Source organism: Fusarium proliferatum (genome assembly GCF_900067095.1).
Source record: "Fusarium proliferatum ET1 genome assembly, contig: FPRO_scaffold011, whole genome shotgun sequence".
NCBI lineage: Eukaryota > Fungi > Ascomycota > Sordariomycetes > Hypocreales > Nectriaceae > Fusarium > Fusarium proliferatum.
In genome coordinates, this window is record NW_022194800.1 from 1,395,697 (window position 1) to 1,410,794 (window position 15,098).

At 48.2% G+C, this 15,098-nt stretch overlaps 8 protein-coding genes across 8 annotated transcripts; 4 read left to right on the forward strand and 4 right to left on the reverse strand.

The window, feature by feature from the left end:
• Window positions 1-2,120: 2,120 nt before the first annotated feature.
• Window positions 2,121-3,597, forward strand: FPRO_08659 (uncharacterized protein; the record flags this gene model as incomplete). The annotated part of the gene is made up of 3 exons (XM_031222352.1): window positions 2,121-2,697; window positions 2,760-3,145; window positions 3,199-3,597. 3 exons carry the CDS (start codon window positions 2,121-2,123, stop codon window positions 3,595-3,597), a joined length of 1,362 nt encoding a protein of 453 aa, XP_031087819.1.
• Window positions 3,598-3,848: 251 nt separating this feature from the next.
• On the forward strand, window positions 3,849-5,527 carry FPRO_08660 (uncharacterized protein; the record flags this gene model as incomplete). The annotated part of the gene is made up of 2 exons (XM_031222353.1): window positions 3,849-4,618; window positions 4,675-5,527. The coding sequence occupies 2 exons, from the start codon at window positions 3,849-3,851 to the stop codon at window positions 5,525-5,527; spliced, it is 1,623 nt and encodes a 540-aa protein (XP_031087820.1).
• Window positions 5,528-6,124: 597 nt separating this feature from the next.
• FPRO_08661 (uncharacterized protein) lies at window positions 6,125-8,092 on the forward strand (the record flags this gene model as incomplete). Its single annotated transcript, XM_031222354.1, has 6 exons — window positions 6,125-6,383; window positions 6,437-6,861; window positions 6,907-7,612; window positions 7,661-7,755; window positions 7,801-7,900; window positions 7,959-8,092. The coding sequence occupies 6 exons, from the start codon at window positions 6,125-6,127 to the stop codon at window positions 8,090-8,092; spliced, it is 1,719 nt and encodes a 572-aa protein (XP_031087821.1).
• A 399-nt stretch (window positions 8,093-8,491) lies between these two features.
• On the reverse strand, window positions 8,492-8,668 carry FPRO_08662 (uncharacterized protein; the record flags this gene model as incomplete). Its single annotated transcript, XM_031222355.1, has 2 exons — window positions 8,492-8,592; window positions 8,641-8,668. 2 exons carry the CDS (start codon window positions 8,666-8,668, stop codon window positions 8,492-8,494), a joined length of 129 nt encoding a protein of 42 aa, XP_031087822.1.
• A 264-nt stretch (window positions 8,669-8,932) lies between these two features.
• On the reverse strand, window positions 8,933-9,771 carry FPRO_08663 (uncharacterized protein; the record flags this gene model as incomplete). Its single annotated transcript, XM_031222356.1, has 2 exons — window positions 8,933-9,149; window positions 9,416-9,771. The coding sequence occupies 2 exons, from the start codon at window positions 9,769-9,771 to the stop codon at window positions 8,933-8,935; spliced, it is 573 nt and encodes a 190-aa protein (XP_031087823.1).
• Window positions 9,772-10,208: 437 nt separating this feature from the next.
• On the reverse strand, window positions 10,209-10,897 carry FPRO_08664 (related to pyrimidine 5`-nucleotidase; the record flags this gene model as incomplete). Its single annotated transcript, XM_031222357.1, has 2 exons — window positions 10,209-10,378; window positions 10,429-10,897. The coding sequence occupies 2 exons, from the start codon at window positions 10,895-10,897 to the stop codon at window positions 10,209-10,211; spliced, it is 639 nt and encodes a 212-aa protein (XP_031087824.1).
• A 967-nt stretch (window positions 10,898-11,864) lies between these two features.
• On the reverse strand, window positions 11,865-13,484 carry FPRO_08665 (uncharacterized protein; the record flags this gene model as incomplete). The annotated part of the gene is made up of 3 exons (XM_031222358.1): window positions 11,865-12,763; window positions 12,839-12,928; window positions 12,977-13,484. 3 exons carry the CDS (start codon window positions 13,482-13,484, stop codon window positions 11,865-11,867), a joined length of 1,497 nt encoding a protein of 498 aa, XP_031087825.1.
• Window positions 13,485-14,581: 1,097 nt separating this feature from the next.
• FPRO_08666 (uncharacterized protein) lies at window positions 14,582-14,896 on the forward strand (the record flags this gene model as incomplete). The annotated part of the gene is made up of 1 exon (XM_031222360.1): window positions 14,582-14,896. The coding sequence occupies one exon, from the start codon at window positions 14,582-14,584 to the stop codon at window positions 14,894-14,896; it is 315 nt and encodes a 104-aa protein (XP_031087826.1).
• Window positions 14,897-15,098: the final 202 nt, after the last annotated feature.

A 15,098-nucleotide genomic window follows, 5' to 3' on the forward strand; every position in this document is an offset into this window, starting at 1 on the left:
ACGATGAGTTTGCCAGTGGCAGTGACCGCTCATATACAGGCGTGCGGCTGTATATGGTAGCTCCATTCCTGTGAGCCGTTTCCAATTTTGCGGTATATTGGGCGCCTAGATAAGGTCGAAATCAGCATAAGCTCTCGGTCGTCGACGACAAGCTGCAGAATATTGTATCAGAATGATGAATACATTGGGAGTGAGAGTGACTGGTTTATTTATTGAGAGCATTCGATGTTGAGAACCGTTCGGATGTTCCCCGTCTTCTTCGAACTCGTTTGTGTCGAAACCAGTATTGATAACATTCATAAAGACGAATTCGGGTTGGGGACTTGCGAGAGATCAGCCGTGGATTAGATCCGCCGAACACCTGGACCTCGTCATCTATGGACCGAATTGCCCCACGGTGATCGTGCAAGTCTTCCTTGTTACCACTTTGAGTGCTCCACTGCACCGTAGGCCACAGATTGCTCAGCCTGTTGACTTCCACGGCGATATGATTCATTGGTCCATCCACGACGTATGAGTGAGATCTCTCAATTAATCACGTCAAAGAGCGAACTCCTCGACCGAGGACTCATACTGGAAAGTACAGTGTGATGCTATCGGTAACAGAAATTGGAATCAGTATCCATTCTATCAAGCCTCGCCGTCAAAACCCCTGGAGAAAACTCAGTTATGCATAATTGACATTGGTTTCGACAGATGCCGAGACTAAATGTTGAACTTGTAGGTGGAATGACTCTGAAATTATCGAAAAGCAAGCATTGTTGTCGTTCATGGACGGATACTCTGATCGCTATACCTTGACCCTTATCATATAGTTCCTGCGGTGGAAATTCCACGGTGTCAGGTTGACTTGTGGATACATGGAGTCGACTACCTATATATTCTCGATGATCGATAATATGCTGTAGTCGAAAGTGGTACTGATGCGCTCTACCGTCAGTGGAGGACAGTGGCTCGAAGTTATGCACCCTGCTGAGTTGAAAGCGAAAGCAACGCTCCTTTTGGGTTAGCACTTTCACTCTAATTACACTTTTCAATGTGCTCTGGTTGAGGACTGATGTGCCTTGACTCACAGAGTCACTCCAGCTTGGATTAGGTCCACTGCAAGCATCTTTGCCAAAGCCTGATAGGAAGGCAGGCAAGGAACCTGAGGCAAGCTGCGAGAAACAGGGGAATGCATGAGATCTCGAACTCATGATCCTGTGGGTTAGCCACAGACTACAGTATAGGGGACCTTTGCCCTCGACTATCCATCCTCCAATCTCTCGGCCAAAGGTAGGCCCGGTAGTGGTTTCTTTACCCTCACCTTGCATACTGACCTTCCGATACCGAAGCTCTTCACCTCGAGGAGGATGAATCACATCACGTGACCACCCTCTGCCTATAAAAGAGATCTCTTCAACCGCAACATCTCTTCTTTTTCATTTCCTTTTCATCTACAATCGGCTTGACTGGTTCAATCAGCAGCTTCGTTGCACATTATCCATTCAATTGACTTGTCAACCTTCCATCTCAATCTCATTCAGCCAACGCAACATAAATTACTGCGACCCTGCCCCCCTTTTCTTCCACCTCGCTCATACCTGCCTTGTCACTCAAAGCATAGACGCTTTACTTGACAGCACGGTGCACAGCTAATAGCACTATTCCACAACTAGTTCGTATCGTCCGCTTTTGCCTACGAGTCTGACTTGTCGGCGAAGGACGATAACCCCCTATCTTCGGGCTGTCCATCGTCTTCTGCACGGTCCGCAACCTTAGCATATTCGTCCTCCCTATTCCCTTATTCAGCAACGACTGACTCTCAATCCGCGCCCTTCAAGCCAGTTATTTCGTTATTATCACAAGTTTTCGACCTTCATTCTTACAATTTCGCGCATTATCTTACGATTCATCCCGTCGACCAGCGTCCCAGTGCGATAAAACCAATTCCCAGTCACAGTTTCGCAGGACGATAAACACAATCGTCTGTTCAGCCATTTCACTTCAATCCACCAAATCTCCCCTGTCAGCGAACTTAGGTCTTTCATATCTCAGCTTACGGTCGAAGCCATCGTGCTCTTCTCTATTTTCGGCAATCGTTTCGCTAGGCTGTTCAAGAAACGTACGAATTCTTCATCATGAACTCTAATTTCATTGCACACCAGCCTGAGGCTCCCTTGAGTCCAGAATCAATGCTCTCGGATGTTACTTCAATCCCAATCGCTACGCCAAGCTCAACCGGCCAAAAGCGTAGCCCATCCCCGACCAACGATGAGCCTTCAAAGCGTGCGAAGACAGATGGGGATTCCGCTGAATCTAGCGATGAGGACCGGCAGCTGGACAACGAGAATGAGGAACCTGTAGCCGATGTCGCGGGCCAGGCTGAAGAAGACCTGGAGGTCATCGAGTCCCCCGACAACAACACAGAAGATGCCCCAAGAATCTATCTGCCGTATGGCTTTCCACCTATAGACCCTGCCAAGATGCAGGAGCTTAGGGACTGGCTCGAAAGCCGTGCCAATGTTGAAGGCGACAACCAGGTTGCGGCTGGGCTTCACACACAGCTCTTGAAGTCAATGGAACCTGGACACCAAGACCTGGAAGAGATCTGCCGCATGATGGGCATTGATACCAATGGTATTAACTGGAAAGACGGTATTCATGTTCCGGGAGTCATTGAGTATGGGCTCAAAGCAAGACCTCATCAGATTTCTGGTAAGTTTCAATCTACATCAGTCGCGAGGTTTGGTATTCATTGCTAACACCGGCTGTTTCAGGTGCAAACTGGATCTCGACGACTCTTGAATCGCCCCTTCGGGCTGCACTCTTCGCGGATGAGTGTGGCACTGGAAAGACAGTGCAAATTGGTCTTGCACTGGCCATTCATTATCACCGCATCAAAGCAGAAGTGGAGGCTGGAACTTTCAGGCCTCGGGATGAGAACAGAAGGTTCAAGCCTAGTATCATCCTGTGTCCCGCCGACCTTGCGTACCAAACCTTCAAAGAATGGTCTCGCTGGTTTCCCAGTTTCTTCAAAATCCGGATTTGCCATCGTACAAGGTTTCTCACGCGTGACTACTTCACCAGAATGCACATCATGCCTCACAAGAATGGTCTACAAGATTGGGTCAATGAGAATGCTGCGTCGCATGAAGACATCGAGGTAAGTGATTGTTTCCAGACTCTGATATTTGTTTACTAACATGCATTCACCAGACCCTTCGAAGCATCGCGATCGTCCCCTACTATACAGCAATGCGGCGAATGTTATGGCGCAGAAGACGAGACTGTGATGGCAATGATGAAAATGGCGAGGCCAATGACGAAGATGACGACACCAATGGAGAATATCGCGAGGCCAATAGCGATGACTCTGACGATGAACCAGACACGCAAGCGCAAGTCGGACCTAGGAAAAAGGGACGCAAGACCACCGCAAAGGAGAAGATCAACTTCAAAATTACTGGACAGAGCTACAACTGGGTCATTTGTGACGACGTCTATCCCATTCGGGGACCTCGTCCCTTGACGCATAAGCTGATCCACCAGCTTGAGCATGAGGCGACGCTTGTCTCCTCGGCGACGCCACTCCTCAACCAGCAGGACGACATGTAGGGATATGTCACACTGCTGTGGAAGCGACAGTGGCCGTTTGTCTTTGCCGATACCGAAGGTGGTATCGGTGCTGAGGTGTATTTCACAAGGACGCCTGGCCTACTATCAAAGAAGGGGGAGAGTACGGGGACTTGTCCGTCGATCACATCATTCAACAAGGCCATGAACTTGAACCACCCTCCGCCCGTAACGAGCTCATCAGGGACGAGTATATCAGGTATATACGCGAAAAGACAGGGCCATTATTTCTAATGAATCCCGACCTCTTCCAGAAATTCCGCGAATTCAAGTTCGAGCGACCTGAGCTCGCACGCGAAGCAATTCGACCTCTGTTGGAAATGTTCTGTCTTCGGCGCGGGATGTTGACGCCGGCGATCATGCCCAACGGTACCTCCGTTGTGCCAGGCGAGGGCATCCCCCAGATGCGTATTAGAACAGTGATCCTTCGGTCCTACGATGACCACGACCAGCAGGATCTGTACCAGATTGCCAAGCATCATTATCCAGATCTGACCTCAGCCTCGAACGAAGATGATGAGCACATTGGACATGGCACTATCGACAAGGCTAAACTCACGTGGGTGAACCCAGCTGTCCTACGAACGCTGGCTCTGTCAACAACTAACGTGGAGTTCTGGCCTCTCACCCAGAAGAGAGGCTCGGATGGGAAGACAACGTTCCTCAATTCCAAGCCCATTCAGAAGTTACTCAACAAGCCACCTCACTTCGACAGATTGCAGTCCTTTAGTCTCCCTGGAGCAGCCGCTCCCACCGCTGCTGCTGACTCGGAAAACGTCGAAGAGGTTCTTTGGCGAGATGGAGTGGGCGGCTTGAAATGGTACTTCGGGCAACTTCAGCTTGCCTATGGCGATGACATTGAGTTCCCTCTGGTCCGTGAAGACATCCCAAGGACGTTCTGTTCACGAAGTCCCAAGCTTTGTTGGACAATTAACAGGGTTCTAGAGCTCAAAGCACAGCGGCAGCGAGTTCTGATCTTTGTCAACCATCCTTTGACTTCGATGTAAGTTTCACGATATCATGAAATGCTGAGTTGTTTACTGACTTAACCTTGGATAGGATCTTAACAGCGCTGCTGACAAGCCTTTGTGTCGAGACTCTGAATATCCGCAGTAGCCACACCGTTGATCAGCGCGCTAAGATGGTTCGGGAGTTCAATAATCCTCAGAACCGAGCCGAAGCCTTAGTCCTGTCGTTCCAGCTTGGTGGTTTCGGTCTAAACCTCCACGGAGCCTGTCATCACGGCATTATCGTCGAGTATCCAGACAACTTGCCTACCATGCTTCATGGCTTTGGTCGTCTCTGGCGAATGGGACAGGAACACGAGGTCCGCTGGGACGTTCTCTACCTCGAGAAGTCATTCGATGGCTGGGCTGATTCGCGTATGGCATCGAAATACGCTGATATCCTCGCGGCAGAAGGAGATATTCCTGATTTGATTGTGGGAGAGTACCGTATTATCTGCGGTTTTGAGCTGATCAAGCGCTATCTGGGACAAGATAGCAATCGATACCCCAGAACCCGGGTCACCTGGTCTGAGCAGGACCATCCCCTCGTGGCTCGCGAAGGCCACTTCTACTCGGCAGTCGCGCAGTATCTCATGCAGCACCCCGAACACATTACGAAGTTTCAAGGCAGACACCTCTATGAGATCGCTTGTCGCTGGACTCCAGAGCACGGAGACCTGACCCTTGACATGATTGAAGGGAGGTCTCCGGTCTTGGTGGATGGAGTCATCTTGGACTCGCGAAACCCTCTCACTCCTGGCTATGTTGCAGTTGAGGAAACTAGAGATCGCTATCGTGATGTCTTACAGCTTGATGAGATTCAGTCGAACTTGGCGACTGATCAAAATCGATTGGAGAGGGAACGGCGGCGACGAGTGGGAAGCTTGGGGTACATGAATGGTTAGTCTTGGTACGGAGATGCATGAAATGATGGAACTTGGGTGCTTTGATCATAAATATGGACGCCTTAATGGGGGATTGGGCCATTCACACTGGGACTCTGGGAATAATGGGCTGGGAGGACTGGGTGTTATATGGCGAATCTGAGGTTTGGAGTTTTCTGGGCTGATGGTTACGGCATAAAGGTTCATGATGTGCGATATTAGCTTGCTATACTGGGTTGCTATTTCAATGCGATAATTTTGGTGATATTCGTTTCCTCAAGTATGCTCAGTGAAGGGCGGCAAGCAGTGACGTACAATCACACGCTTCAAGACAGAAATTCTCACCCTCGATTTCACAGCTGATTTGCGGACCGATAAATGGAAGATCTCAAAAATTGCTCGATTTACAAGCTCGCTGATCGGACGATGTCAAGCGACCACTATTTGCAGTCACAGCCACTGCATCCGTTACACTATCAGATCAATTGCGAACAGTGCTCCCTGAATCGATCACCCTACAGCCACCAACGGGAGCCAATCACAATCGCCCGAGCCCAAATTTCTATAGCGGATTTAGCGCATCAGCCTAGCTCTTCCCCGCCATCATCTCTCACCCCCATGTCGTCCACCCCAGATTCAATTCCACCTCTTACAATATCCCAGCCAGAAACGGTCAACGTCATGAAGCGAGTAAAGTGCTGCACCGCTTGTCGCCGCCGACACAGAAAATGCGTCACACAACCCGGCGCCTCTCAATGCGGCACTTGTCTGGAGTCGGGGCAGGAATGTCGGTTTGAGAATGACATTCGGTTCAAACACACTCATTCAGAAAGTCAGAAGGAATCTGGACGGAAATGGGCGAAGGTTCCTCAGAAGAGTGAGTCACCAATGAGAAGTTCTCTTGCTGAGATTCATAATGACGTGTTGCAGTTTCTTTCACGGCCCCTCGTGGGATTGATGGCAAGGTGTCTGAGGAAGCGGACACGAGACCGGAGACGAATGAGTCGGCAACGCAGCCGATATCAGATGGGATGATGGAAATATCGATAGACGACCCCATGCAGTCCCAAACAGAAGCTGGCCCTTTAGAACAGGTGTTCAGCTATTGGGAATCGCCCTCAAATCTCATCACCGACTCTCCAATCGATCAGAACATGACACCAGCATATCAAGCAGATCACGCAGAGACTTCATCACTCCCACGAGCATCCATTCCATTTATTCTCGACCCGCAAATGTCTTCGCCCCATGCCGTCGCCCAAGTGACCGATCAAGATCACACCCAAGACCCCTTTGAGTTGACGGAACGTGAGGCCTTTCTCTTCATGACCTACATCCACAAGCTCGCACCTCTTGTAAGAACTTACACCGCAACCAATTCAGAGAACTAACTCTTCAAGTCCGACGCATGTGACGACGCCCGCCATTTCGCCCTCGAAGTCCCCCGTCTGGCCCTCCATCAACCGATGATAATGAACGGCCTCCTCGCGCTCGCAAGCCGCTACGACTCTCGCTGTACCAACAGCTCCGACGACATCGAGAGCACATTCTATCACAACAAGTGTATAAAACTCCTCATCGAAGCGTTCGCTCAACCGCCTGAGACCTGGGACTCGACGCTCCTCACGGCTGTTGTGATCGCGCGGTTGTACGAGGAGAACGATAACGAGACGGATTCTTACTATCATCATCTCAGCGGAACGCAAAACCTCTTAAATCATGAAGTAATCGCGAGGTTTGTTATGCAAGGTGGGCTGGCTGAAGCGGCGAGTTGGGTTCACCTTCGACAAGCTATCTACGTCTATGTTGTTCGCAGGGAGCCGCTTGAGATATGTCTTGAGAATTTTGAGAGATCAACGGTATTTCGGAGATCTGATGACTCCGCATATGCGAACAGGGCAGTTTATAACTTTGCGAAACTGATGAGGCTATCTCTGCCAATGGAAAGTCCAGTTGGTGATTTTGGGGAGTGGGGAGCAGCCGAGAGGGAGATCGAGGAATGGTATGATGCCAGACCAGTTTCATTCAAGCCAATATTTCACAAGATGGCGGACATCTCAAGCGACAGACCGTTTCCAGTCATTTGCTTTGCTGCGTCGGTGCCTGGTGAGTACCCAAACACCTTTGCCTTTATTGTTTGCTAACATGCTCGAGTCGTGGCGATGCAGCATTACTACGCAGCCAAGGCCGTTTTGTGCTTACGCGACAGCAAACAGACGACAGACAATTATAGCAGGCAAGATTTTGAAGTACGTCCTCCTGCTTGTGTTGGGAGAAGGCTGACTGGTTGTTAGAACAACATATCTTCGCACCTTTGCATGCTGATGGGCCTTGCTTTGTCCAATTCGCACGTGGCCAACGCATTCTATCTACCAGCACATATGTTGTCGCTCTGTATGTTCATCCGGGAGTCCTAGCGTTGAGAATGATTGCTGATGTGGGTTTGTTGTAGGTGGATACTGCATAAGGGATCCTTGCGCGCAAACACATACGATACAGTATCTGACGAAGGTCGACGAGGTGATCAAATGGAAGACAAAGGCACTTATTGGAACACTGAGAAGAGAGTGGGACAACCAAAACTGACTTGATGCAAACTCTGTCTCAACTAAAGTAGGTACAAATAATATACAGGCTAGGGGAGGAAAGAAAACACAGGACCTTAATCCTAAATGATAAAAAAGACTTATGGGATATAGCCTAAGCTTAGGATAACTTTTATTAAGTTTATTTTGATACCCCTATATTAAGGACCGGTGTTTTCTTGCTCTCTGACGTCAGGCCCCGTCAAGTCAACCACAACACCTGTATCATTCTCCACCAGTGATGTCTATACTCTCTAAGGATGAGGTGCCACTCTTCAGCCCTTCATGGTCTCAACTGGTACTTGAATTGGTCTAGGACGTAGTTGTACAAGACGACGCCATCCTGAATCGCTGGAAGCCGAAGGTTAACGTGCTCCATAGTCACGAAAACTCCAGGCTTCTAGCTCTTGGCGATCTTGGCTATGGTCCTTTGATCTTTAAACTTGTCGGCATAGGCGAGATTTTCTTTCAGAAACAAGCCGACGCGATAGTAGAACTGGCCTATAATCGTTAAACGAAGCTTCACACCAGATTGACGCTGAAACTCACCTTCGCGCTTGATCTCTTCACTGTCCATGTTGCTCCAATGGACACGTTCCCTCGGATAGCGGCTTACATCTTGACTCATCCGGAGCGCAACCGCATGGTGGCAGAGAATAGTTCGCATATGACCCCACAATCCGGGATAAAAATTGATATCCGCTACCATTGCATCCACCTCCCTTTTCACCATGTGTAGATCGCACAACGTATCGAGCGAATTCGCAACGTGCTAGGTCGTCCACTAAGCCATCGCCGACTTGTCGCGCAGGATCAACACACTCCTTGCGTGACCCTGTTCCTAAACCTCATTTGAAGTCTCGAGCAAGAAGCCTCGGTGGCACTCGCCGTGGTATTCAGGGCCCGGGATTCTGAGCGTTGCGTATGTCGTTATGAGGGCGTCGGTGCTGCCCATGTTGAAATCGTGGACGATGCGATGGCATTCGGGATCCGCGCCCCAGATTGTGGCGACTTGGTGGGAGTTGATCCCTTTGGCGCGCATCTTTTCGTTCAAATTACTGTTGATCTTTTAGCTTTTTTTCTCAAGAGCTTGGCGATGCATGACTTGCATTGCGGTCGCGTTTGCCAACGTCTCTAAGTGCTCTCTGCTGATTCAAGCTCTCAGCCACAAATCTCAACTGCAAATAACACTTCTAGCTCACAACTTATTACACATCTGCAGCTCCGTCACTATCGCATCGAACTTATTCCCCGCCCATTGAGGCACCAACCCAAACTCATACCAATCATAATTGTGCTTGTTCCTGAAGTTCCCAGCGCACACCGACCCATTTCCCCCAGGAAGACCCCACTCCCTAGCCCATTTCCTCGACCCACGGGTTCAGTCGAGTCCAGGTAGCCGTAGTTGCAGAGACTGAAGTATTTCCCCATGCGGAGCGACTGGTAGCAGTGTCTGGGTTTAACGGTTAGGGGTTCGAGGCCGAAGGCTAGACCAAAGTCGTCGATGGCGTTCTGGAGATCTTGGTTCGTTGCGCCACTGCTCTTCTTGCAGGTCCAGCCTTTTTCTTGTTGGCGTTTGACAATGAGAGGAGGCCAGTTATCATGGCGGGGGGGAGAGCCTCTGTTCAGTTTATTCTTAGCGCTGCGTTGATGCTTGATTTGGAGCTTGTTTCTTATCATCTTGAGTTTGGCTTGTAGAGAAGTGGTTGGTATTGAGATAGCTTTGGGTGAATGTGAAGGAAAGATAAATGGGAGAGGTCAAGAGGATTGAATACTTTTTCGCCTTGGGCTTAAGACCTGGCCAGTTGTTAACCTTTATGGCCCAATGATGAAACTTACAGTAGGGCTTGCTGCAGAGTTCTCACTTTTGGTCAATAAGCCTTGAGGCTGAAGCGTGTTACGGTGACCCTCAAGCGAAAGGCTATCTTCCGGATCGTGACGCCAAACAGTGGCTTTCTCATCGACATGCTTATGATGAGTGTCACACTGTCCGGAAGTTTAATGCCTATTCAAGCATCTTCCACCAACCTTGAGCTGCCAGGTGAGGTGAAACTCTCCACATTCATTCTTTCGAGTGGATAAGCGCATATCGGCGGGAGAATGACCAACTATTTGAGTTAACCGTTGGCTTGACCTTTGAACCAACCAGGAAAAATCTCACGTAATTCTTCAAGACTTCGAATTTGATGTCTGAAGGCTGGTTCTTTGGCAATGCCTTTTTCCACTAAATGCACCGCGGTCCAGCCAAATGACTCTGCACCCTGACAATTACGATAAGAATCATCTGCTACAATATAGCTTAGTGTCGTGAAGGATTCAAAGGCACCTGGTACTCACCAATCAGATAGCAATCGCTACATCGTTTGGGGCCTGCTACTCTCATAGCTGTTTCAAACATGGCAGACTGTGGTTTGCACACCAAAGGCTCTTTGGAGTAGTCACAGTATATTGCGCCCTCGAACAGATCTTCAACACCCAAAAGGCAGACCACTCTCTTGACATGCGTGATATGGGCATTACTGAACAGCCAAAGCTTAAACTTCCCCTTGTCGATCTCCTCCCGTAACTGGCGGAGTTCCGGGTTGAGCTTGATGAGGGAATCAAATGGAAGGGCATCGTCGACCATGCTGTTGAATTCTAGCGGATCAACCTGATAATTGGAGACTAGACCCTCCATGATCAAACCGTAGCTTCTGAAGTATTCGTTTCGAAGTAGAATTGTCTCTTCCTTGCTGAAGCCGAGACGGCTCTGGAAGTAGGCGTTGATGAGGCGGGAGAAAACGTCCTTGACACCAATACCTATCATGGCTGCTGTTAGTAAATGGTGACCTTAAAATAACAAGGCCTTGCAGGCGACTCACTTCCTGGATAAAGACAGTCGTCTACGTCGCTAAATTGTATGTGAAGGAGACCGAACAGTGGGAGTTATAATTAAATGAAAGGACATACAAGAACAGAACTGGCTTGGGAGACACTGCACTGGTATATTTCTCCATCTTTCCTTTGGGGCCGAATTTCACAAAATAACGCTGTACTCAATTGCTGGAAGCTTGAGATTAAATGGGATCCGTAGTTAGGTCCCCTTTAGGTTTCCAGCTCTTGGCGATCTGAGCTATGGTACTATTCTTGAACTTGCTGATGTCTTTAAGGGTCCTCCTTGAGAAACTTGGGGATGGCGTAGCTATAAAGGTTATTTAGAGTACGATCTTGGTATTCTGACTTGCCTTCTTGCTTAATCTCTTGTTTCCATACGGCTACGATTTCTCAGATATCGGCTTGCAATATTACCTAATCCAACAGAGACTTCATAAAAAGCAAGTACGCTTCTCGAACCGCCCTTGATCTTGGGATATATGCGCGTATTGGTAGTTCTCTCTGCTGATTTAAGCTCTCAGCCACAAGTCTCAATTGCAAATAACACATCTAGCTCACAACTTAGACGTCATTGGTAGATTGGGTCCACAATTCACAAGGGACTGAAGAGATTTCGCAAATCATGGGAAATAAGCTGGTTTCGGGATGTAACCAAGCCTCCTTTAGGCCCATGCCTTAGCCTTTGCGCAAAGTCTGGGGTTATGGCGATAGGCTGACGGAAGGATGGATATTACGTGTCGTTATAATAGCCGAAGGATATAGCTATTACAAGCTCAGATTCGCGGGAGTAGAAATCACTGTCAACAATTCCGTATAGAAAATAGAGCCAGAACAAAACACTGAGGACAAAAGATTCAAAGTATAATCGCATATCGAGATATAATTAGCAATGAAAAGAGTTAATGGGCAACACCAAAAGTATCAGTGTGTATTTCCGTCACGTAATCGTCATCATCCATGACCGAGGGTGGCATATAGTGTCCGCCAGTTGGAGTTCTACTATCCGCACCCTCTCGAATATCTGTACAGCCTCGCGAGTCTGTACGAGAATCATTTCGTTTCCACTGAGGGAACTTCTCTTGTAAAACATTCAGTATACTGTCCTGCATGTGCTCGAATATATCCTCTATCAGCTCCTCACGATGTCCAATGCTTGCTTCATCGTTAGAATCAACAATATCGGGGAGCCGCCATCGAGGGTAAAGGTTCATGTGGGACGACTGTACTTGAAAATCATTGTCGCCGTCCTGAAAATAGCAATAGCAGAGCCTACAAGGAGGCTTGCTAGTAGCGATAAACATGACATCGTTCCAGAAGTCGCAAGGTCGAGTTTTGCCAGCTGTGATAAGATGACTGTGCAAATTCGCTTCGCAGTGAACCAGACTCTTCGATGGAAATTTAAGCTCCTGCTTCTGGATTTGTTCATATAGGCCGTACGTGCGAAGCTCCGCGATGTCGTCCTCGTAATATGATAGATCTTGATCTGGAAAAGCAGCCTTAATAGTGTCCGTTGGGGAAGCGTTCATTCTGTGGATTCGAGGGAACTTTCGAGGACGGGATGATGGAATGTAATTGACCGTGAAGTTTTTGAATAACAAGGGCCACTTTGTGGAAGCATCGATTATGGCCTCGGAAGCTTGACGAAATGAATGAAGACGACCAAGATGATGGCGCAGCTGACTCCATTGATATGAAATTTCTGGCTCGGTAGTGCCAATGTACTTGTGCAAGACTTTATCTATTCCGGTATTTTGGCTGTTATGTATAGCTTTGATGAGATCTTCGCAGTCACGGAAAACTATTTCCAAATCTCGTTTAGTCCCTAGTGTTTTTGCAAATGTGGGAGATGAAGGTGGTGGGGCTGGCCTCTTACATTTGTTTTTGGAATCAGTAGAAGAAGTCATGTCGCGAGGAAAAAGGGACTTTTGTTTGATGACTTGCAACTGAGCCATATCGCTGGAGCCTGTCATTGTTAGATGAGAGAACTGTTTGTGTTCATTTAAAAGCTTACTGCTAGGCTCCTGTGATCTCTCGCAGTTATCGATGCAAGACTGCAAAGCAGTGTCCAGTCCGTTTAGGTATGCATCAAATCTGAGAAAATTGAACTCAAGAATACGATCCAAGACTTGCTTTTGCAGTGCCTTAGGAGCCAATTCATCAGGGTTGCTTCCCACGTACTCGAGGAGGTCAGAGAGAAACGACTTGGCTCTTTCGAGTTCAGGTGTTTTCTTCGAGTTTGAAGCAAAAACGTAGTCTGGTCCACGCAGCCCCTTCGCAACAATAAGCGCTGTGGCAGAATCGCCACCCTTCTCATTATCGAGAATTTGTGCGATTTTACAAATTGCCTTCTGATAATCGGTCAAGAGGGCGTAGCCGCGATTCTTTCCGGAGGAGTATCTGATATCGCTCCTATGCTTGCAAGTCTCGTTGACAGCTTGGAGCAAAATACAAAGACACTGGTACTGTCTCTGCTGCTTGCTGTTGAGAGCCTCGGATGCTTGGTTGTTGGAAGAGCTCATTTTTTTGTTATGAAATAATTCACAAAGGGATGATAGATTTGATATAAAGAGTAAAGTAAAGTTACTAGTTGTGCTGTGTTCACTTGGTACTGACTATTCAAGTTTGCGTAGTGGGCCTCCTTAATATAGTAAATTCCAGTTGGAGACATCTCTTTGTGGGCCTCTGGTAGATTTCTTGCGTTCCAGCTCTGATCCAACAGATTTCTGCGCAAATCCTTCTCTGTTGCCTCTATCCCTAAGCCCTTTGCTTATCTTTTGCTAAGTGCTTTAGAGAACGTCAGAGGCTGAAATGCAGATGTGTAGAAATGTCTTAGCTAGTCAGGAATTATCTTATCTTTCAAGCCGCTTGCAATAGCTGTGCCGTGTTGTGTCATCTTCGACGAATCAAGTGCAGCCGTGATGGTTCCGATGCAATGCAAATGCAGGCTGATGAGCAACCTGTAAATTGTTAAGTGTATACGAATGCAAGGTGATCTGTAGCTTTTTAACTGAAATCATTTGCTGGTTTTCCGTCTTGTTTTCAAAGCCCTTGCACAACGCTGACCGGTGAGCTTCAAGGTAGAAGCTGATGGAGGGCAGAGTAAGTCAGACAAATCATAAGCAAGTAGAGTATGCACTTCTTTACCAACTGCGGTTAGTTGACTTCGAAGGGGTTTGGGGGCTGCGATAGTTGTTGGTCCGATAACTCACATAAACATCAATGATAAGTCACATTTCACACCAATGACGATGTTCCACGTGCGGAAGTCATAAGAGATGAATCACTCAAGTTCAGATAGTCGGTCATCTGCATTAGCTGGCCACCCGCATTAGCTGGCCGTCTGCATTAGCTGGCCGTCTGCATTAGCTGGCCATCTGCATTAGCTGGCCGTCAACATACATATGACGCACCAACCAATCAGCCTTGGCACAATGGTCTGTGTTCTCGAAAACCCTCAACATCTCCCAAGTCTCTCCTTGTTAACGCTTGGATAGTGCTCGGGGACTTTTTATAACAGTCACAAACTCGCTCCTTGGATAGGCCATTTGCTTTGGTTCATTCAGATATCGGTTTACAGTTTTATCAGGTTGTTCCACAATAGTAACTTCGTTTAACCATGTCATCTGGGGAACAATTTGTAACGTCATCTCCTCCCATTGTGTATCCCACCATCTCCATGGCGGGAGTGAATGAGGACTCGGAAAATACCCACTTAGCCACTTCCAACTTCGACGGCGGCGGCGGCGACATTGAATTAACTCATGACGAAACAGAGACGCTTCGTCGCATCGGAAACATCATTGGTCGCGGCTACCTCGCTAATGGCTTTATGCCGGCACTCTCTGGGACTAGCTACAGCACAGAGGCACCTATTGAAGAGCAGTCTGTTGTCTCACCTAACGTATCTGGAGAATATATTTCGGCTCGTTAGAGACCTAATATACCGCCTGACCCTTCCTACGAGATTCAACACTCTCTGCCTTTTCCGTTCGATTTTGGCCCACGCAGTAACATGGCTTCATATCATGAGATGTCCACCCCGCACCAAGTTGATATGGAAACCCCAGATTTATTTACGCAATACTCAACGTCCCAGCCTCTGTCTATTGCAACAACAGAGGCTGTCAGAGCTC